Source organism: Eulemur rufifrons, chromosome 5, assembly GCF_041146395.1.
Source record: "Eulemur rufifrons isolate Redbay chromosome 5, OSU_ERuf_1, whole genome shotgun sequence".
NCBI classification, from domain to species: Eukaryota; Metazoa; Chordata; class Mammalia; order Primates; family Lemuridae; genus Eulemur; species Eulemur rufifrons.
The window spans coordinates 23553545-23575722 of NC_090987.1; the positions used below are offsets into that span (position 1 = coordinate 23553545).

Here is a 22178-nt window from a genome sequence, read left to right on the forward strand (position 1 = left end):
CACTATTAATGTCTATCTCTGTTCCTGGAATTAATCAGGAGACCAGGGATCATATCGGAAGATAAAAAGGTCTACCATGACGCCTGGCCGAGAATAGACATTTAATACATATTTGTTATAAGTTCTCTTCTCCTCATCTCACTCTCCCTCCACCGTCCAAATCCTATTCCATCCTCAAGGTGCAACTCATTCTCCTCTGCCTCTGCACAGCGCATGGCCTGACAGGCCTTTGGTGTCCCCCAGAGTACAGGGTTATGTTCACATCTGTAAAGAAAATACATTGGAATTGAATGTTTCTACCCAAGAAATAAATCTAAGGAAAGAAAACAAATAAATAAGGACTCCATTCAACTGAAGGTCTATTTCTCAAACCAATGTCCTTGAATATACTAAAATCTAAGCACTGCCATGTCTTAAAAACTATAGGCACTTAATATTTGCTGATTGAATATGTGTGATAAAATACAGCTCAGACATAGATGATCAAATATATGTGAGTCTACAGTGCTTTTCTTTCATTTCATTTTGTGTTGATACGCCCTCTGCTTCATGTGAAGTGTTTTAGCGTTTTGTGTTTGCCAAGAACCCTAAGCCTGGAATCAGAAGATCCATGTAAATTCCAAGCCAGTTTGGTCACTTACGAACACTTGAGCTTGGGAAAATCCTTTAATCTCTTGATCCTCAGTTCCTTAGAGTTTAAACTTGGATGACAGTCATTTCCCTGACTAGGTCACAGGTTTGATATAAAAACACAATGCAACACTCATCAGGAAATTACTTTTTAAGCAATGAAGCATACTGAAGTGTAAGATTAGGTGGATAAGTTATAGTCCATGGTTTACCCTCTCACCTTTCTTATGCCAGCTGCAGGCTGAGGCTACTTTGGGAGATCCCCTAAATTAAACAATTAGAGAAAAACAGGCATATTTGTTCTTAACAACTTTTGATGATATGTCATGTCCGTACGATCTATACAAACATTTCTGGATGCTCCATCTTTGTACTCTAAGAAGATTCCTGTGGAAGAAGCTTCCTCATCTACTAAAGTTCCCTCAACAGGTGGAGAGAAATAGGGCAATCTCTTAAGAGGGAGAAACAATCAGGATGCAGAAGAATTTAGTATTATATAGAACTAATAGCCGTTTTATATTTAACATTTCAAAAAGGTATTCTGCTTTTTACATAAAGATTTGCCACTACTGAAGTAAGAACGCATAAAAAAAAAATCCTTGGGAGTGGAGGGGGAGTCTGGAGAGACATTGATCTAAAGGTTCAAAGCTTCATTTAGGAGGAATAAGTTTAAGAAATCTATTGTACAACATGGTGTCTATGGTTAATAACAGGGTATTGTATACTTGAAAATCGAGAATAGATTGTAAATGTTCTCATCACAAAAAACATAAGTATGTGGGGTAATGGATATGTTAGTTAGTTTGATTTAGCCTTTCTGCAATGTATACATATATCAAAATATCATGTTGTAGACTATAAATATGTACAACATTATTTGTCTATTAAAGGAAGAAAGAAAGAAGGATGCTAACTGAATTTTTATAAAAAAGCACAAATCGTCCATTAAATGTTGGGAAAAATTACACTATCCAATAAAAAGGGAAAAATTTTCAGGGAAATAGGGATTCCAGAAGAATTGCTATTGGTCAGTTATTTGCAAACGCTGTGCATGGGGTTTTCTCCCCATAGATACTAATTAATTATCAACATCTAAATTTATCTGTCCCTTCTTTGTGTGTATAGACATATAGCTATGAAATATGTCCTGGGTTAATTATGTATCAATAGGCCTCATCTCAACAGTTTAATTCAGCAATCTGCTAAGATTTCTGCAGCAGAATGTAACAAATGTGGATGACAAAAAGGGTATCAGCCCTTTTAGGTGCAGAGTGAGTGCAGCTCATGCCTTGGAGACATCATTGCCACCCCCTTAACAATGCTCTGAGGTCCCAAGAGCAGAGGGGGACTTTCACAGCTAGAGATGGCATTTCTTATGACTCCAGTGTACACTTCCCACATGGATAGGGCCAAACTGAACTCCTCAGGGAATCAAAAAATGATCTAAGTTAATTGATACGAGACTTCTCGTTGTTTTTTGTTCATAGGACAGGCTTGATTAGAGATGATAAATAAGGCTTTGATGGTAGCTCTCAAACTTTTAGAGAAAGAGTGGACATCTTTGCACAAAGATAACTAATTTCCTCTTTTGATTCTTCTCCTAGTTTGGCAAGAAAAATGGAATGTTTTTAAAGCCATGGAGGCCTATTGTTGTCTCTGGAGATTAATGAAAGAATCAGAGAAATTCTAAAAGCATTAGCAAAATTATTTATCTGTTTTGAAATGCTGAAGGGAAAAAAGGTAGGAAGGGTATGACTTTATAATAATAGGGGAAAAAAAAACAAGTTTTCTTGGAAGATATTCAACTTTCAAGTCAATTAGTGCCAAGAGGTAAATGAAACACATTTGCTATTATTCTTTGAGAATAAAGAAGTATGGGAGAGAAGCTTCCACTTGCTGGTGAGTGGTCAGGTATGTTATTACTAGATACTCCATCTTACACATTCAAACAAAATCAAGACATCTCTCTAGTCCTCAAGGAGAAGGTCTTAAAACTAAAGCAGTTGGTTGACTTGACTCTAAGGAAGGCTTGGTTGTCAACTTTTTCCAGACTGTCTTTCTTTGTACCTTTTCCTTGGACCTCTAATTTACTACCAACCAGTTTCCATACTCCAATCCCCTGGCACTTCAGAGGCATCAACATTATTAATCTTCAGTGGCCGTGTCAATGACAGTCACTGCTCATGTAAGTCCACACAAAGGATAAACATAATAGAGGTGTATTAGGCCTTAGTAGACAAGGTAAGTCTGGGGAAATGAACAGGGTGATTGTCACAGTTTTAATAAAAGCACAAAGCTCTCTTATCTGCTATATAACTTTTTACTTTGCACCAAATGGGAAGCCCATTCCTTCTGGTACCAATTCAATTCATAAGGCTGAGGAAAGATAAATCTTTAACTAAAGAATAGAGCAAACGGTATCAGTTTCGAGACATTACTTCTTGGGATCTTGTTAAAAAAAAAAAAAGCTCTCCACACACTGACCAGAACAAAACTCCTAAGTGTGCTCTAAAAGTGGCCTGGATGTGACATTTGACTAGCTGCTAAGAATGCACCTTCAGACCCGCAGAGCTAACTGACTCACAGGGGACAAAACTTTTGGTTTGATATTTACTAGCCCTGTTCCTCACCAAGTGACATGCATGGTTTTAGGCTCAATTTATACAATTTGACTCACTGGGAACCTGGTGTAGAAACTGACCATCCTCATTGCAGAGAGTAGAACCAGCACCCTTCAATATCCCACCTAGCAGGGGCATCTTGGGATGACTTTTGTCTGGGGTGGAGACTGGCTGACTTCCAATGTGTAAGTTCCTTATTTAAGCCCAGAAAATGACTGTTTCTTTGTTGTTCCAGATGTTCTCTAGTGTGGCTTTATTGTCCGGCATCCCAGTACCCCCTCCTTCTCCCACTGAACCCTTGTGTTTTAGAACCTGGGTTCCTGTTATTTGCAATTGGATATTTCCTGCTGCCACTCCTCTGTGTGATCCTTGTTTAACCACCTTTGCAAAGGCCTTTGACCTCCTCCTGTTCTTCTTCTGCTCGGATAAGCCCTGGGCATCCTGGACACAGCTGGCCACTTGCTCACTGTACTTTCTGCCTGTGCCTTCCCCTGTTGTCAGTGGTCTGAGAATTTTGCCCACTCTGAGTGCTCAGCCTAGAATAACTGATCCTAGCCAGCCCTTGCTCCTGTATTCTTACTCTGAAGATCTGCCATTACCCTTGGCTTCAGCCTTTGCACACTTCAGCCTGTTTTTCTACTGCTCAGGCCTTAGCTGAGAACAGGCAAAAGGCCTCTCTTCTGTCATCCCATTATCAGAGCTGCTCTCTCCGCCCCAAGGCTAGGAGTCTTTAGTCCCATCAAGAGGGGAATTCCCAGATAATCTTGTTCATCCTCCAAATAGCCACAGAGAGCTGTAAACACCTGGTTGGCTGGAACAACATGCCAACCAGGAGACTGGGGACTTCCCCAGCTGAAAACAGAGGCCCTGTAGATGAAGGAGGTATCATTTCTGGGTGTGAATGAATCATGGGCTCCAAAGGAAAGGGCTCAGCTCTCTCCAGTCAGCAAACCCCTTGCTAAAGGCCCACTAGGAGCCAGACCCTGCATGAGGAATGGAAATTTAAAAAAATCCTTCTTTAATTGGTCTCTTACCTTGTAGCAGGCACTTTACATTGATCATCTCCAATCCTTCCAATAACACTCAAAAGGAGCTAATGTCCCCATTTAACAAATGAGAAAACAGAAGCTAAGTACTTTTCTCAAGGTCATATATCTACTAAGAGGATGGACAAAATTTTAGACCCAATTCTATCCGACTTCAAAGTCTAAGTTCTTCCCAAATACCGCATGGTGACACTACTCACTCATTCACCAATTCATTCATTTATTCAGCTAACAAGTGTTCCTGAGAGACTGCTACAAGCCAGGGTCTCTGATAAGTTCAGTGTGAGAAGTCCTTTTGCTAGAAACTAGGAGGTCACTTTGGAAGAGCTTGATTGGAAGCTCTGTGGGGGCATTAGAATGCTGTCATACACGCATGGTGTTGAGTGCAATATTGGCTTCCTTTTAATGAATAATAATAATGAAATGTACAGTCCCCTAATCTTTCAAAAGGAGAAATGGTTGCCAAGCTAATGAAAATCCCAAAGATGAGGTTTTCTCCATATATCTGATAGGTGCTAGAGTTTAAGAGGAATTGGATACACCTGAAAAGTGACAGGTCCCTTCCTACAGAAGGCCATCTGTATAGATCTCAGGGCCACAGATTCTAAACTCCTCCTTTTTGTTTTAAATTAAAAACACTTTTACATATGAATATAAAAAGTACACTATCCAACTAGGAAAAATATACATTCATCAAAGACTAAAAAGTAAAAAAAAAAAAAAAAGAAAAAGAAAGAGGAAGACTTTGGTCCAAGCAAGTTGAGAAACTTCTTGGATAGAGGGAAGATTTAAGTAACCAACGTCTCGAGAAATAAGCTATAGAAAAGCAGTATCTATTCTTAAAAACTTTCAGTTATACTCTTTACAGCCTCTGGAGGTTCCATCTGTGCAGGAATGAAATGGAATGGAAAGTGACAAAATACTAGAGGCTGGAAAGCTTCTCAGCCATCATTCAAGCATGTAAACCCTCCCCCCCCCCATTTGCTACATAAAGGAACTGAGACACACATCGCAAGGGCACACTGGCCACAAGGCTCACTACCTTTCTCGATCCTCCTGAACTCTTATTCTTAATTTTATACTCTGGGACATAGTTGTGATTGCTTTTTAATTTTTCCACGTATGAGATGTTTGTCTCTCTGGAACCTTCTGACTCTATGTTGGATCCAAACTATCCAACAAAGCAGGTACGTAGCATAGTTTGCTGCACACCACTGGAGTTCACTAAGAACTTACGAAAATGGATTGCTTCCATTAAGAACATAAGACTCAAACGAGGAGGATGCAAAGGAATTGCATAATTGAGGCGACTCTTACGGGGAGAGCCACTTTGTTTTTCTTGTGAAACGGGCACATGTGAAGCTTCAGAACATGACCTAGGAGCACGTTTTTCCCTGCCTACACATGGTCCAGGGCTCATACCCACTAAACTTCCTCAGCTAAAACCTCTGATTCATCTGCACTCAGTTTGTCGGAGACCTTGATATCAGCTGTGGAATGTTTACTTTCCGAGGTCTAAGGTTACAGCCACTTGGCACTTTTTAGGTCCTCGGTTCCCTCAGATACACGGAAGGCGGTGCCCCATGGAGTATTTAATCCTATCAGGGTCACAGTCCAGGGGATCCATTTCAATACCCACGTGTTACCAAAAAGCGGGAATCGGAACGTATCAAAATAGAAAAATCCTTAGTGATTGTGGCATAGTGTATGGCTCCCAAGATGTTCTAAAAAATATTACCTCTACAACATGTTAACAGGTGTGCTGCGAAAAAAGGATTCTATGGCCCATCAACTTCTTTTCTTGGGGTTTATGTGCTCGTTTACTTGTTAAGAGTTCTGAGAATACTGATAATATTCAATAATGATTTTTCTTTAACTCAGCCTTTGCCAAACCTATTTGATTACAGATTCTTTCAAGAAACATCCATAAAATTCCAGGGAATGTGGTTTGGAAAATGCTGGTTTAAGGCCATTTTACAGCTAAGGACATTGAGACCCAAGGCTGCAAAGGGAACTTCCTAGAGTCAGCCACATAATGGCAGCTCCAGGTCTGGAAGCCGTTCCAGTGTCATGAGTCTACCATGGTGAGCTTTGTCTGGCTTTAGCTCAAAGTGACAAAGTCCCATTTACACGTGCGTTTCCACATTAAATAAAATCCAGAGGCTAGCCTGCAAAAGTGTTGGTAGTGGTCATTCCTAGGCAGGATTCTAGGTGACTTTTAATTTTAATTTTACAAATTTTCTACAATAAACATGTATTATCATAGTAATCAGAAATACATGGTGGTAGATGTGTATTTCATGTTTGTAGTAATATACCGAGACTCCCGACTCACGACATACTGAACGACCCAGTTACTCACACCATTTGTTTTTAGAAAAACCTCTTCAAGATGCCAGCAGAACCCAATGGAGTGGGCTGGAAGAAGTTTTATTCAAACAAGTGTATCTCCATTGATACATTTCCCATGTGTCATCTTCTGGCAAACGCTGTTTCTCTGATGGCACGCTTGTGAATTACTCAGAGTTGCTGGGGACTCCAGTTCCATATTTCTAATGACCTTTTTCTGCTTCTGAATCCAAAGTGAGTTTAAAACAGTTTTGAGCCCAGAACTGGGAGAGGGGAACACACCCCCCTGGCTCCCGATGCTGCCTTGGGAATGACCTGCCGGGGGCAACTCTTTCTACTTGTACAAAGGGTGTTGACTTGGAAAGGGTGGCAGAGAAAGAGGAGACACAAGGGGTACAAAGACTTGGAGAAATGCCAAGCTGGGGAGGTCTTAAAATTAGGTTTATTAAGAAAGTACTCTGTTCCAGGCAAAGCGCTAGGTCCCTTACACCCGTATTTCACTGGTCTCTGTTTAGAGAGCTGACCAGTGTTGAACCTGGGATTCAGCCTCAGGTGCCACTAACCCCGACCCTCCACTGCCTTCTCTTCAGATGCCACTGAAAAGCACCCAGAGATGGGTGCTAACCGGGCACATGGGAGTGAGCTCATTCCGTTGCTGGGAAATTCTTCCCAAATAAACTAAAAATCTGCCTCTTTCAACCAACTCCCACTGGTCCTAGTTTTTTCTTTGGGGAGCAATTAGCAGAAATTCCCAATCTCTTGTATACATAAAAGAGAAATGTATAGAGACACCACTGGTACATAACACTGGCTACTCTCTTGTCTTATGTCTGAACAAAAGGGGAACGGAGTCTTAGAGGGCAAGGTAAACCCAGTTCTATCATTTCACCACCTAACAGCTAAGGATTTTGAGAAAAATCCCTTAATTTGCCTCACTGTCTACTTTTTCTTCTGTAAAATGGAGTTAATCATCCTTGCCTATTTCACATTTCTGCTGCTCACCAAGTATAAGACAGCAGTTAAAACTGCTACATAATGTAAGCTGTTTCTATTGTTTCATATCTTGTATGCAGGTTTAGTGCATCACCCTAATTGTTCCATGCATGCAAGGAATGAAACACCTTTTCAAAAAGTTTCCCTGGCCCTTACTTTTGCTAGAGGGTCCTGTACCTAGTAGAGATGAATTAATATGGTGACACACAACCTGCTTACCTAATCTAGACTCATACATATTTAAGGAAAGCGAAATTATTAAGATTTCCACAAGGGCTAAGTTTCTCAAAACTGCCTGTTTATAGCATATATTTATTTTAAAGATGTTATGGAGGAAGATGGGGGAAGAGTATTAGCTGCACGAGGAGAATTTATTTTCAAGGCTGAGCTACGTCAGTGCCTGTAAGACTGGTCCGATCCCAAGGGGGCAGACACAGGATTGCACCCCACTGCGATCGCTTTTGATGAACTGCATCTCCGAACATCCTTCTCATGGTGGAGGCTATTTCACCAAATCAGAGCTTTCCTCCAAGTTCGCATGGGAACAAATGAATCTCCCTACAGACTAGGGGATCACTGAGTGTTTTCCAATTCCCGCTGATGAGAAGGCTGGATACAGCAGCTCCGTCTCTGCCATTGGTCGTGGAGTTACTGATGCTGAGTACACGTGGCATGATTTGATGGCCTCACCTCCATTTAATGCTTCGTATGTTATCTCGTGATTTCTGAGGCCCTCTCCTGTCCCCAGGGTGTGCAGGAGACAAGCTCTGCCTCTTATCTGAGAGCCAGGTAGCTTATCTGAACAGTGGCCGGCTGCAGAAAGGCTGGTGTCAAACCAAATGCAGTGGTAGAAGTACCTCTTTTCAGGGGAAACATTCACACGTGCACACACACGCACACATCTGGAATCAATGATCTGCAAGGCTGCTGAAGCCTATAGCATGAGCCCTGCCATGCTAATCTGATATCCTGTGACCTAGTCAGTCGCCTGTTTCTGCCTGATCCCGTGTCTGCCTTCCTATCTAAAACAGGACCTGCCCTTATCCCAGTCTTGTGGGCAGGGAGCCCTCAGCAGCAGCTGGGGGAGGGGGGTCTTGGGGAGTCCATGAGCCACTTACTCAGAGGCATTGGCAGCTGCCTCTGAATTCAGGAGAATCCTTCCTTCCGTAGGCAAAGTGGCCTTTATCATAGGCACGAAGGAGGAAGAAGTAGGTTAAAAAAAAAAAAAAAAGACGATACAAATGCTGCCTGTCACAAAGCAGAGGGAAGAGAATAGCTTCCCCTTCTCCAGGCTCTGGCCTCAGATGACAGCTGAGCACAAGTGGAATCCAATCAGCCCTTCGCGCTTCAGTCTGCGGCTCCAGCAGCCACGGAGCGCTCTGTAAATGCCCATGATTAGCGCCTTCCTTGATTGGGAGCGTAAATGGAGAATCACAGCTCACTCCTCAAAGTAGCGGCAGCCACACACCCATTCATTTCTAAGGAGCCAAATGTAAACAGAAAATGAACGTTCCTGTACACGCTCCAAATTTTATTTCCCCTGTTAAAATATTGGGGAGGGGGTGGATATCTTCCTCTCTTCCGATCTCTTCCCATAGTTGAAATGATCTGTATGTTTGACATTCCACCAAATAACTCTCAGAGGGAGATAGTGAAAGCCCTCGCACCCCCATTTGTCAGTATTTAAGGCTTAATGAACTCTTGGCGAGTTCTCTGCTCCCAGAGCTACACGTTTGCTACTGCTGCTTAATGGTGATCTGTCCAATGCTCCAACATGCCAAGAAGCCTCGCTTGTAATTGGAAATATATATTTATTGACTGGTTGGTTAATCTACAGAGAGGTTTTCTGGAGATTGCTACATTCACTAAGAACGACCAAACCCAGCTGTGCTCTTTATATTTAAATCCCAGGCATTCTCCAGTGACAGGGGCACTGGGTCCAGCCTGCCCCTGCCTCCATCTCAGAGATAATCTCCCTCAGCTGTGTGTGAATCGGACTGGCGAGAAGGACATTCAGAGCTCTAAGCCTTTGGGTGCAAAAGATTCTCTACAAATGCACATTCAGAGTAAACAAAACCCATCAGGCCTCTGCAAGAGTCCGATGCCTGATTGCACTAAACGCATCACGATGGAATCTGCAATTGGCAAAGTAATTGGCGTTATTATAGCTGATGGGGAATTTCTGATGCTGCCTGAGCTCTCCTTTGAAATAATACTCAGCCATTTAATTTGTCCAGCTCTCGTTTAGCTGATTGCTCTTTTCTGCCAGAGTTTATCAAGAATGAAATGCACTGTCTCTCTAGACGCCTGCAGGCTGAGATTTCACAGGAGATTCTCTTTGCCAATACCTTCCCCCTCTCCTCTTACCCACCCCTGCCTGAGGCCACTGTTCACAAGATGCCAAGATGCCAATAATGCAATAGGTTTGAGGTGGGTGAATCTAACCGATGTGATTCAAAGTTGTCTACTTTTGGTCCCACCTTCAGAAGTAGTTGAACACTCCTATTATACCATAAAGCCAAAAAAAAAAAAAAAAGACAAGTGAACCTCCAAAGATTCGGTTGTCCTAAAAAAACCTCACAAAACTTTTTAGCTCCAAAAATAAGTTATAGAAGACATCTTCATTATAATCCCAAGGCTAGAAGGCATTAGAGAAATCTCAGAATTTATCTCCATGCATTTTTGTTTGGGGAATCCGTTTTGACCCCTGGGTCAAACGGTCCTAGAATGGGTTCTACCAAATTTATTGAGCATCTACTTTTTGCTGGAAGGACACAGACTCTTTTCTTACACCACACTCATTCCCCCATTTCCCACTTTGGTAATTCCGTTCCTGCCCAGATCAAGGGTGAGAAGCCAAATCTAGCTGTGCTTTCTCACACTACAGATAAGGCCAGCACCACAGATTTCTCCTTTTCCTACCAGCAAGCTGCTTGCCCTGTCCCCAAGGCGGCAATGGACTGCTTGTTGGAAATAAGAGTCCTGCAGCCAGGACAGCTCTCTTCTGCAGGTGCCATTTCACTTTGATGGCCCATTAAATCCAGAACCCAGGTGCTCTTGGAGTCACCTCTTGTCTTATTTTTAATATAGAAACACCTGAATTTAGGGGTATGAAAGTCATCACATAAATTCCTAAAAAATCCCCAAGCCCTAAGGCAGTCTTGCCAAGTGCCCTTCGGTGCAGTTCCTCACTGATGTTTCTGGGCAACAAATCGCTGTGCCTATGATTCTTCCACGGGGTAGGAGCCTCAGTGGACTTCCAGAAATAGACTGAGGATCACTGGCCCCAAGGAGGTTGTTGAAATGAGGCAATACTGCGGCTGGAAAAGCTCTTGATACATCTGTTAAAAATCACCTTTAATACTTTATAGCCATTCCTTCTCCATCAGTAAAAGATAAAACATTAATCCAGAAAGTGCCATAGGTGGTGAGGGAGGCAGGCAATCCGTGAAGACACTCGTGGGTGTTCTCTTCTCCTGGCCAAACACTCCCTACTCATACCCAAGCCTGTTCCTGTCAGCTTCTCTTCAACTCTTTCCTCTTCTGCGGTTACTCTCCCAGGGCCACGGTGTCTGTCATTGCTTATTATAATTGGCAGGAGCCATAAGCAGCCTAGTGAAAAGGGCAGGTGGATCTAGATTTTTGGTTTATTTTTGGTTTATTGTCCCCCCCACCCCCACTTTTGGATAATCCCAAACTCTAGCCATATCATCCTGGGAAGCTGTAATCTGTGCTTTAACCCTGACTTCAGCAGTCCAGGATCAATTTCAATTATGTAATTTATAAGAGCAATAAGAATTATAGTGCACATTTATAGAGTGTTTACTAGACACCAGACACTTTTCAGAGGGCCTATCTATTCAATTCCCCTCAAAAATCCCACGGGGTAGGTATCCTTCCTCCACTAAGGAGGACTCTGAGCCACATAAATGTTAAATAACTCCTGGAGGTCACACAGCTAGTATGGGACAGACCTGTGATTCAGACTTATCAGTTTGGACCCAGAATCATTGCTTTTAACTACTAAACCATAAAGTAATGGGAAATGTTCTCTACACTTGATATTGGATACAGCGAGGTGGCAGAGATTCATGTTTTGCTACTAAGGAAGCATCAATTTTTACTGTTTATAGTAGTAAAGATTACAACAATATCACACAAAGTTTCTCCATCCATGCATCCTTGGCTGAGGTCACCTGTTGGAAACATGGGATTTACCAGGAGCTCTGGTATACATTTTTAGGAAGATAGGAGATGTAGAAGGGAAATCATGTGCAGAGCTGGAGAGGGTGGGAAAAGAGGATGACCATTACCAGGGAAATATCAGAAAACCATGGTGGAGGCTGTGTGCAGACTTAACCCACCCTCCAAACACAAGCAAGCGGATGGCTGGAAGAGGCCGCTTGAGGTCTGCAAGCTATTCCACTGAGGACAGCTTACAGCAGTCTTCTGACATCTCTCAACTGATCCCTTTTGCTTGGGACAAGATAGTAGGAAAGGGGATGGGTAGATGGCTAGGAGGGCAAGAGTATTAAACTGTGAGTCAGGCAGCAGGAAAGAACTCAGGAAGGGAGCTAGCTTATCTATGGGAGTGGTGGGCCTTCTTCCTCGAGAGGCAGGTGTGGGGACTATCCTGATAAAGGATTTATGAAGAAGAAACCTTCTCTCAAGCCCTAAACGTGGTCTGTGAATTTGTGTTTACTACATTTGAATTATTCCTAGACCTAAAAATGTACAGAGCAAAGTCATGCATCCTAGTAACATTTCAGAAACAGGAGAGTCTGATGCTGTAACTTAAGCTACTCATAAATGCAGCCATTTGACACAGAGTTCAAACATCAGTGACCAGGCCTCAAGTAATCAGAATTGCAGGAGAATTTTTAAGAAGCTCATCTTTAGGCCTATGGACCAAAAGGATTGGAGAGAAAACCAAGGATGAAAAACTGGAACATAAAGACAGGGGAGGAGGCACAGAGTAACTGAACCCATTGGAGACCCAAGGGATTACAGAACGCATCTAATCCTACATCATTTTTGCTAAAGTTACCACTCAAAGTTAATTTGCCTGGTTGGCCTCATTTTGTTTATATTTTTATTCTGAAAAGATTTTAAATCAGATTTTGAAAGGATAATTGTCATATGTGAATATACTAGCAGGAATGACTTGTATTGATTCCCTTAACAAAGTGGAAAAATCTTCTTGCATGTGAATAACCCCCTCCTCGCTCGACACCCACCTGCCATTTATCAATTTTCTTGCCTGTGAACTTGTGCACATTAGGTTTGTTTTAAGTTGAGCCCACCTGCACATGGCCCTCAGATGGCCAGAACATCTTGGGATTAAGAAACAAAACATTCACTGAGGTCTAAAGAGATTTAGTATCCCAGGAGAACTTATTAAGACTTCAGAATATTCCACTGAAATGCCAGCCTCTCTGGAAAACACCTGGAGAACTTCTCTCTGCAGGACCAAATGCCAGTGCTGGTTTTGTTAAAAAAAAAAAAAAAAAAATCGACTAAAAACACTATCAAGGCAGGCGGTGCAAGAAATATATACCTGTGGTAGGAAACTGTTGATTTCACATAAGAAGAGTAATAGTGTCAGTTTAGGTTTTAGAGCAAGGTGTGTGCATGCATATGAACAAATATTTTTGTTAATAATGTTCTGTTATTGTCGCAGATGTCCATGTCTGGTAACGAAAATAATTAAATGGACTTCCTTAGGAATTACGGAGAAAGATCCATGTTTTGTGCAGGTATCCTAAAAGTAGCAACAAAGATACTTCTGTAGGCAGAACCATTTCTTTTGGAGGGGGAACATCATTCTCAAATTAAATATTCACATACAAGTCTGTAGAAGAAGAAAAGATGAAGCAAGAGTCCAAATCCTATTCTTCTACTAAAAACTAGAAGATCTCAACATTGGGTAACTAGAATAGAGCTTCTCAAGAGACCTTTGGGGAAGGACTGGGTGTTTTTCCTCAATTCATATTTTTGTATGGATACTTTGATAAAACATTATAAAGAGAAATTAGTAGGAAAACAATCACATGCTTAGATATCATGGAAACATCAAATTGCTATAAAAGTTTCTAGACATTTTTAGTTTCTAGATATATCACCTGGCAGACCAGTGATGCATACTTGAAGGACCAGCACTGATTTGCAGCTCATGATCTGCAGAGTGTGGGATCAGAGAGCAAAGACACATGGCAGAGTTGATACGAGGCAAGCCAGGAATAAGCCTGGAGAATCAAGGCATGTGTTTACCAAGCAAGGGTCTGAGCAAGCAGGACTCCTGGGATCAAGCCCACTTTGGAAGTCAGGGGATGAGGCGTGCTAGCCACCCCATGCATTCTCTTTTGGGGGGTAGTACCATCAAGCTGAATCTTTTTGGCTATCTCTTAGACCCAGAAGGAATGTCTAGACAGCAAGCAGAGAAGACCATAAACCCAAACACCATTGCTCACTAGTTTCAATCTTGGGCAAATCTCAATTGTCAAATGGAAATAGCAGGGGATGAACATGGCGTGGGCTTGGCAGAACTCACGCTTAGCCACATTCCCCTGCCTGGTCCACGGTGTTCCCTGGGAAAGGGGAGGAGGGAGACAGCTAACCAGGGTATTGAGGGCACTGGATTTGAGGGAGCAAGAGAAGCACACGGCACATCCTGGCACAGGAATGCTATTTGAATGTGAATTAAAGACTTTGTTGGAGTCTTTATCTAGAAGATGAAGAGGCTGACTTAGATCTAAGGGAGCTTCAGAACATGCCAATATCCAGACCCCATCCAGACCAGTCCAATCCAAACCACTGGGGTTAGGCCTGGATTCCTGTATTTTTCAAAAGCACCCCCGATAATTCCCACCTGCAGCTGAGGCTGAGAACAGCTGCTCTCGGTGCTCAAGCATGTCTTTTAGTTTACAGTGGGGGCGGGGGAAAGGAAGGACATCAGGAAGCACCAGCAGCAGGTCCTCCTCATACACTGCCTTGCTGTGGATGGTTTGTCCCTAAAAAGCAGACCAAATATAATGCAGTGAATTCAAAACAAGCCAACCCGTTCCCTCATTGCTGTGTGTCTGACGCTGCCTACCTCCCCCTCGGCTTGGTTTCCTCCTTTGTGGAAGGGGCAACCAAGCCCAGGGATGCTCGTTTGGGCGTTTGGAGAAGGAAGAGAATGAGAGCAACAGAAATCCTTTGCCAAGATGGAAGCATTCAAAATGCTCTGCACTAACTCCCCTACAACTCTGAGATGGAGGAATTGCTTTTGTCTTGGAACCTGACAAAGATCTAGAAAACTCAACACAATCTACAAAAATGAAGACGGGGCTGCTTATCTTGGTCTTACCAATGTCCTGACTGGGTCTCAGCCATCTTAACTGTGGAGATAACGTCAGTTCAAGGTTGCATACCATAAGCAGTTAAAATCACAGATGCCTGAGCCAGACTGCCTGGGTTCAAATCCCACTTCTGCCACTCACAGCTTTATGACTTTAACTTCTCCAAACCTCTGCATGCTTACTTGTAAGATGGTGGTAATGTTATAATTGAGTTCACAAAGGCATTGTGAAGATTAAGTGAGATAATAACACATAAAATTCAAAGAACAATTTCTGGCACATATGCACTTCCCGTAAGTCCTTGGCATACGTATACTCAACCAAGGCAGTGCAAACATGTACTCACTACATGTAGTTAGTACAACAACTCCGGTTGAGTCCACCAGGGGCTGGGTGCCCTGGAAAACCCAGAGCTCCCATTTCAATCTTTATAACTGTTGATGCTCAACTTGGAGATAGCAGATGCCCATTCAGAGTTGAGTCAGATCATAGTGATTTTATTCTGAAAATCAGGCTCAACCCTAGAAGAATAAGCAACCTGGGAACTCAGGGACTTCAGGCTACAAAAGAGAGGAGCTGCCAGACGACTCTAACCCTCCTGCCTGCCCTCTGTTTCCCAGGACAGGAATGCCCATGTGTAGCAACCAAACACGTAGACCCTCCTTGAGACATCCCTGCTCCGTGTCGGCCTTCTTTTCTGCTGGGAGATGAGCACAGCCAGGATTTCATTCCACTCAGAAACTCTACAGTCACACCTTCCTAATGAGTAGCTTCTCTTCACCAAATGTTTGCAGGCTTTGCATTAAAAACTCCTGGGTTCAGACTCGTGGAGCCCAGGATTTTTCGGAAACGGTTTTGTCTGCTGGTGATCTCTGGGTAGGACTGACTGTGGGGCCAGAGGAAAATGGAGTAAGGGTTCATGTGAGAAAGACAAAACCCTCCTCCTTTGAACACTTCATCACTCTTAACCCAGGAATGAACACTGCATTTCCTCTGGGCCCTCATCCTGGTTAACAGTATCCCCATTTCTATAGCCACCCAAGCAGCTGGCAGCCCTGCTCATTTTGCCTCCAGACTCTGTCACTTCCCCACCATCCCCAGCTTCATTCCCCCCTATTTCTCATATGAACCAATGGCACGGGCTTATTGCTGAATGGCCTCTTCATTTCATCTCATCTTCTGCCAAGGCAAAAATATTCTGGCATCACCGTTCTGACCCTCCCCTGCCCTCAGACCTTCAATGGCTCCCACTGCCTTCAGATGGATGCCAAAATCCAAACTCTGCATGCCGATTCAAACAAATCAACCGTAAAATGGTATGTTGAGATGATCAGAAAAATCTGAATATAGACTTGGTATTAGAAAATATTAAAGAATTAATTTTGACAGGTGTGATAATGGCATTGTGATTATATATATATAAAAAATATATATTTTAAAGTCCTTATTTGCTAGAAAAGCTAGCTAAAGTATTTATGAGTGAAATAACATGATGACTGGGATTTGTTTTAGAGTATTCCTCCCAAAATTAAAATTAAAAATCCAAGTAGGTGGGAGTATAGATGAAGAGAGATTGGCAAAGTGGTAATGACTGCTGAAGCGGGCCCAGTGGTGTGCTGCGGGCAGCTCGTATCAGCCCCGGAGAGCTAATTGTCAGAGACTTTGCAAACAGGTTGTTAAACCTGGTAGCTTAGCAGTGGTCACGATGGGGATATTTACAAGACAGAAAGCAGCAAGTGCTATAAATCTGGGCTTTTTTAGCAGCATATTATTGAAATTGGATAAAAAGTATATGGGTTTATTGTACTATTATGCCTACTTTTGTGTAAGTTTGAAAACTGGAATCATGGTTAATTTTTTTTTTTAAAAGACCAACTATTTTTCTAGACTTTTAAGACCTGAAATTTATTTGGCTCCACCTGAATTCACAAGTCATTTCCCACCATGATCCCTGGGAGGCAGAGCAATGAAACCACTTCTAGTCTCCAAAACACACCCCAAGCATCGCTGCCCTTGGCTGAGCCTTCATCCCAGCGTCACTCCTCCCCTAGAAATAAGTTCACCACCCCTTCACTTCCCTCTCACCGGTCTTGGCCCAAGTACAATGACATTTCTGCCTGGAAGACTTCCCTGCTGGCTCCATCCCGATATAATTTCTCCTACATCTGAATTTTTAATTAATTTAATCCGTACTTCTCTAATGGAAGAGAAAATTGAGTTCACTGTGCGTACCAGGCATCCTCCTCGGCTGCTTTCATAGTCTCATTTGATCCTCACAAAGCCGTGAAATAAGCAGCACAACTCTCTTGATTAATAACCAAAATGAGGATCAGAGAAGTTAGGTAACTTTTCCAGGGTCACAAAGCTAATATTCTTGGCAGAACATTCCAGAACTGTCAACTTCTGGGGAAGGGTATGGAGCCCCACACAAAGGTCTTCCATGAATGCCATTTGAATGAAATGACAACTATGTGATTGACAGCTCTGTGTTTTCCACACTAAAAAATGTTTTCCTGTGTGTCCTGGTGGACTTTCTCCTTACCTTTCACTACAAGTTTTCCTTGACCATAATAGCAATTAACATTTTAGAAACTCATTAAAAATGGCTGCCCTTCAAAGGCAGCTATTATACTTGCCCCAGACTTGAAATGATACTCTATTTTTCCTAAAGGAAGTGTCCTCTTCTCTGAGACAATGGAGAGTTTATGCAGCAGGTGAGGACCAAGGCTCTCAGTCTGTGCTCTCCTCCGTGGGGGATGATCTCTATAAAGTCACTGTCCCAACACTGCGGCTGGGGATGGAGAATCTGCATCTGAATTTGGTCCCCATGCTATGGTTATTTCTGTACCACATTCCCCACCTGAGTCCTTGTAAGCATGTACACAAGCCTGTGGGTGTCACACATGGGCACTTACTGTAAAGTTTAAGCAACTTGCATGTCCCTATAGTGAACCAAGTAATAAAAAAGAAATAAATGCCAAGAAGCCTTGGATACTATTCATAGTTGTATCCTGGATACAGCGGAATCCTAGCATTTGCCTTGGATTGCTCCTGGGGACCTCAGCCTACAAAAGGAATGGAATGTCCAACAGGAGGGGAGGGGTGAATGAATGATGGTACTGGTGACTAGTACAAGAATGGCCAGATGCTAGATTTTCCAGTGACTCGGAAATCACACAAACAAATAAAAATTAAGGCAACAAAGAAATGTAAACTATGATATCAATTAAAAAAAAATTCAACACTTGTATGTCTTCATAGAACAAAGATTGGATGATTATACCCCAAAATGTCATTATCTGTGTTTCAGAGGTAAAATAACAGGAGATTTTTTCTCTTGTGTTTTTCTGTGTATTCTAAATTTCTAAAATGAACACTTACAGCTCTGACATTAGAGGGGAAAAAAGAACAAAAAGATAAATGGACAGGAAAGCATATAGTTATTGGGCTTTCACTAAAGAGAATTAGATGCCAGCTCTTACTCTTGAGGGTGGAGAGGACAGGTCCGGTGGGACAAAAGGAGATGAGGGTCCTCATTTCCAATCCTCCAAAGACTAGAAAGGAGCTGACTCAAGTGTGTCTTTTGCTTCAAAAGGCAAGAGGAACAGGATGTAAGAAAATAAAAAGGAGATGTGTTTGTGGGCAGAAGAGTCAGGGTGGTTTAGCTGTGAGTTTCAGAAGGTTTTCCATCTGTGCCTTTAAAACTTGCTGAGAATAGTAGCCACCTACCAGCACCAGGCCGGCTTTAGCAGACAGCTCTGCCCTGTGGTCCAGAAGCCAGGCTCATCAGCCTATGGAAAGACCACCCTATCGCTTACGCATGAAATATTAGAAAACACCTGGCTGTACCTGCAAAGTCCTGTGTTTATTTCCAGGAACGATCATGATGTCTTTAGAAACCAATAACCATGGGGAGAAAGGCAGATATTCACTCCTTACCTTCCTCTTTTCTATCTGGATACAGAGAGAAGGACAGAAACCAACAGACAGAACAGCCCAGCCCAGTACAGTCACTGCTCTTCACACTTTCAAAGTCATCAAAGATCAGCGATTAGAGAGGAAATCCTAGCTATCTTCCTTAAGAGCCTGCAGCAGGTACAAACATCAGGAAAACAAAAAACAAAAACCTCTGCACTCAAGTGGTACCTGTGAGACATGCAAAAGCTGAGAAGTCACATACAATTATCCCAGGGAGGGTCCTCAGTGAGGTCCCTCCTGACAGTCAATGGCAGGTTCTGGAAGGGAACACACCCATGAATTATTACATGGAGCTCAGTTTCATCTGGAACCCAAAGAGAGAAGGGGAAAGACGACAACAGAAGCCAACAATTAGGTGCAGCGAGGCTGGAGGGGGCAGCCCCAAGCCTGTGGGCAGCTTTCTGTTTCTGTTTGAAAACGCACCCAAAAGGGTGGTGTTGACTCGAGACACATCCGGGCCTTTTTGATTTAGGAATAACACTGCAGACTTCACTTTGATCTGGGCATTACACCCTGGCCGCAAATTTCCCAGGACTTCCTGGCCTTAGGAACAGGCATCTTGAGGAGTGAAAACATGCATTTATGCTTCCAGCCTCAGGGGGATGACACACACATGGAACAGTGTGGAAAGAAAGGCTGCACAGAAGCAGGGGAGGGAGCCACCTGCACTGCAAACTGTGGGGTTGTCTGCAGGGGAGCGTGGAAGCTGCCGGCCCCCTCAAATGTTATGGATGCACCTCTACTTATATTTACCTTTTCCTTCACTTAATAGTTTATTTCAAATCCAATATCTACAAAATGTATCTCAGTAGACACAGAGAGAATATAATTAGCTCAGAAAGAAGCTATGCCCAAATCACAAACACACACACACACACACACACACACACAAACACAACTTCCATAAACTCGGTCTCCACTGTGTGTTCTTTTCAAGTGGCAGAACAACATCACATGAAGCCCTTTTTTCATTCATTTTTATAAATTTTCAGATAGAAAGAAATCTTTGGCTGGGATGCTACCCTGTGTGAGTGTAGGTGCGGAGGTGGGTGGAGTGTGGGTAAATGTTGATTTTCTTTTGTTTTGGTTTTCCATTCCCTTAGCCCAGCTGGACGTTTCTGTGACTATGTGAGTAAGCACTTTAATTAATTATCAGTTTTTGACAGTTGACAAAAAGGCTTCCTGGCTATCTATGTCTAAAACCTCATTACATCCTTGACAGAAGGATCAACAAAGCTGTGATGAAAACACCCCAAACCGGTATATGGATCTATCTCCAACTCATACCGACGGGGCCCTTTATTGGTTACTTCTCTTCCTCTTGCCACTCACTGGCCCCTGTCTGCTCCTGTTCCTAGCTCTCTGTGTATCGGGGGCCACTTCGCATTAGGCCTTGGGTCCTCGGCTTCCCCAGCAGTAAAGAGGTGCTCACGGGCTGTCACCCCCATGGGAGAAGTATATGAGGGTGCATCGAGCTCCTGGATGTGAAACACATTTAAAGAAGAAAACAGTCCCAAATACATGGAATTTCTGCCATTGGAAAATTACTTGCTCTACTCCCAGAAGTTCACTGCCAATAGCTATGATGCATTTTCCCACAAGGTGCAGCACTGCGGGATCTTGAGGCAGGCGCTGAGTTGGAGGGTGACAGAAAGTTTCATCTTGAAAGGGAGACAGGGGCGGGGACTGTCCCACAACTATCACCCTGGATTTACCTTCCTTTGTGTACATGCTTCTCCTACACTGGGATCTATGGGAGAAAACAAGGGCTTCTGTATGTCCAGTGTGTATTTTTGGTACATGTGTTGGTGTTTGTGTGTAGACAGAATATCACCCACCCTTCCAGAGACAGGGAGGGTGATATTCCATCTTCATCCCTGCCAAGAAGGGCCCCAGAAAGCCCTTAAAGCACCCTTTCGTAGTTTGCCCATGGCAACCTCCAAACACCATTCAGGCCAGAGATACAGTGGCCCGTTGCCTAACCAAGATCAGCAAAACTCAACTGTCTGCCTCTGCAGTAAGGTGTCTGAGATTAACCTGGACACCAGATCATGATTGCAAGGCATTTGCACACGAAGATTACAGAAATGTGAGTATCCTGTCCAAAAAGAGAGAAATACAGGGGAGAACCCCAGGCCCAACTCCTCCACTTCCTTTGGTTTAACCCTTTCCTAAGCTGAGTCACCCAGCATCCAACATTCCAAGCATCTTGACTAGATTTTTTTTTTTTTTTTACCGCTATAAAACATTAGGAGAATACAAGCAGAAAGAGGTGGTTTTGTCCATGGTGGGATGAGGCAGGAGTGGAGGGAGAGAGCCAGCTCCCAGGTCATCCTCACAGGTAGCACCTTGAGCCAAAGAAGCTAAGGTAGGGATTTTTGTCCTGGCTTCAACTGTGTTTGTTGACAACCAAATTACGGAGCATCTCGTTCTCCCAGACTGCATGAAACCATCAACAGGACTTACCTGTGGCTGAAATCCTTTGAGGTCGCTGGCTGCAAGGTCACTGGCTGTGAGGAGCTGCAAAAGAACAAAGGAGTTTCCTTAATGACACTTCTCCAAGTTTGCACATGGTACCCCCACGGCAACTGACCAGCAATGGACTTACCACAGCCTGGATCGGAGCTAAAGACGCAGGATCGCAAAGGACAAATGGGAGATTTCTGGGCTAGGACTCTAGACTCAATGGCCCTCCCTCTGCATATGAACCACATCCCCGACTTCTCTGCCCTTTCCTGCCTTCTTTCTATGTGCTGCCAGTTCTTCAAAAGGCCTTAAATTAGGAATCATGGGCTATGGATGGCTTCAGCAGGTGCACAGACTCCCTGAAATTGTAAGTGTAATTATGTGTGAGTCTATAGATGGAATCGTGTCCTTAGGGAGAGAGGCCCTGGCTTTCTTCCTGCTATCAAAGTAGTCTGTGATACAAGTTAAGAATTACTGCTTCAGAGACAGTTAAAGACTATCTCCTTTAAGAAGGTTTTTTGTTCTTTGTTTTTTTTTGAATCACCTCGGTAAAATTGACCCTCTCCTAATCCCACTTATTTGTGACTCAGTTTCCCTTTGTCATACGGTACCTGGGACTTTATATACTATTTAGGTGTTCATAGTTTATGCTTCAAACAATCACATGCAAATTAAAGAAGAAGAGTCAGGTGTATCTATTTTTTGCACTCTGTGTCTAATCAATATTAAAGGGTTTTAATATAGATTGATCAATG

The 22178-nt window shown here is 43.0% G+C and overlaps 1 protein-coding gene across 2 annotated transcripts in view; it reads right to left on the reverse strand.

Moving 5' to 3' along the window:
• SETBP1 (SET binding protein 1) overlaps positions 1–22178 on the reverse strand; it is a 324719-nt gene that overhangs the window by 142448 nt on the left and 160093 nt on the right. For both annotated transcript variants that reach the window (XM_069468035.1, XM_069468034.1), the window contains exon 2: positions 21424–21477. In XM_069468035.1, the coding sequence (XP_069324136.1) occupies positions 21424–21477 (54 nt within the window). The remainder of the gene's footprint in view (positions 1–21423; positions 21478–22178) is intronic.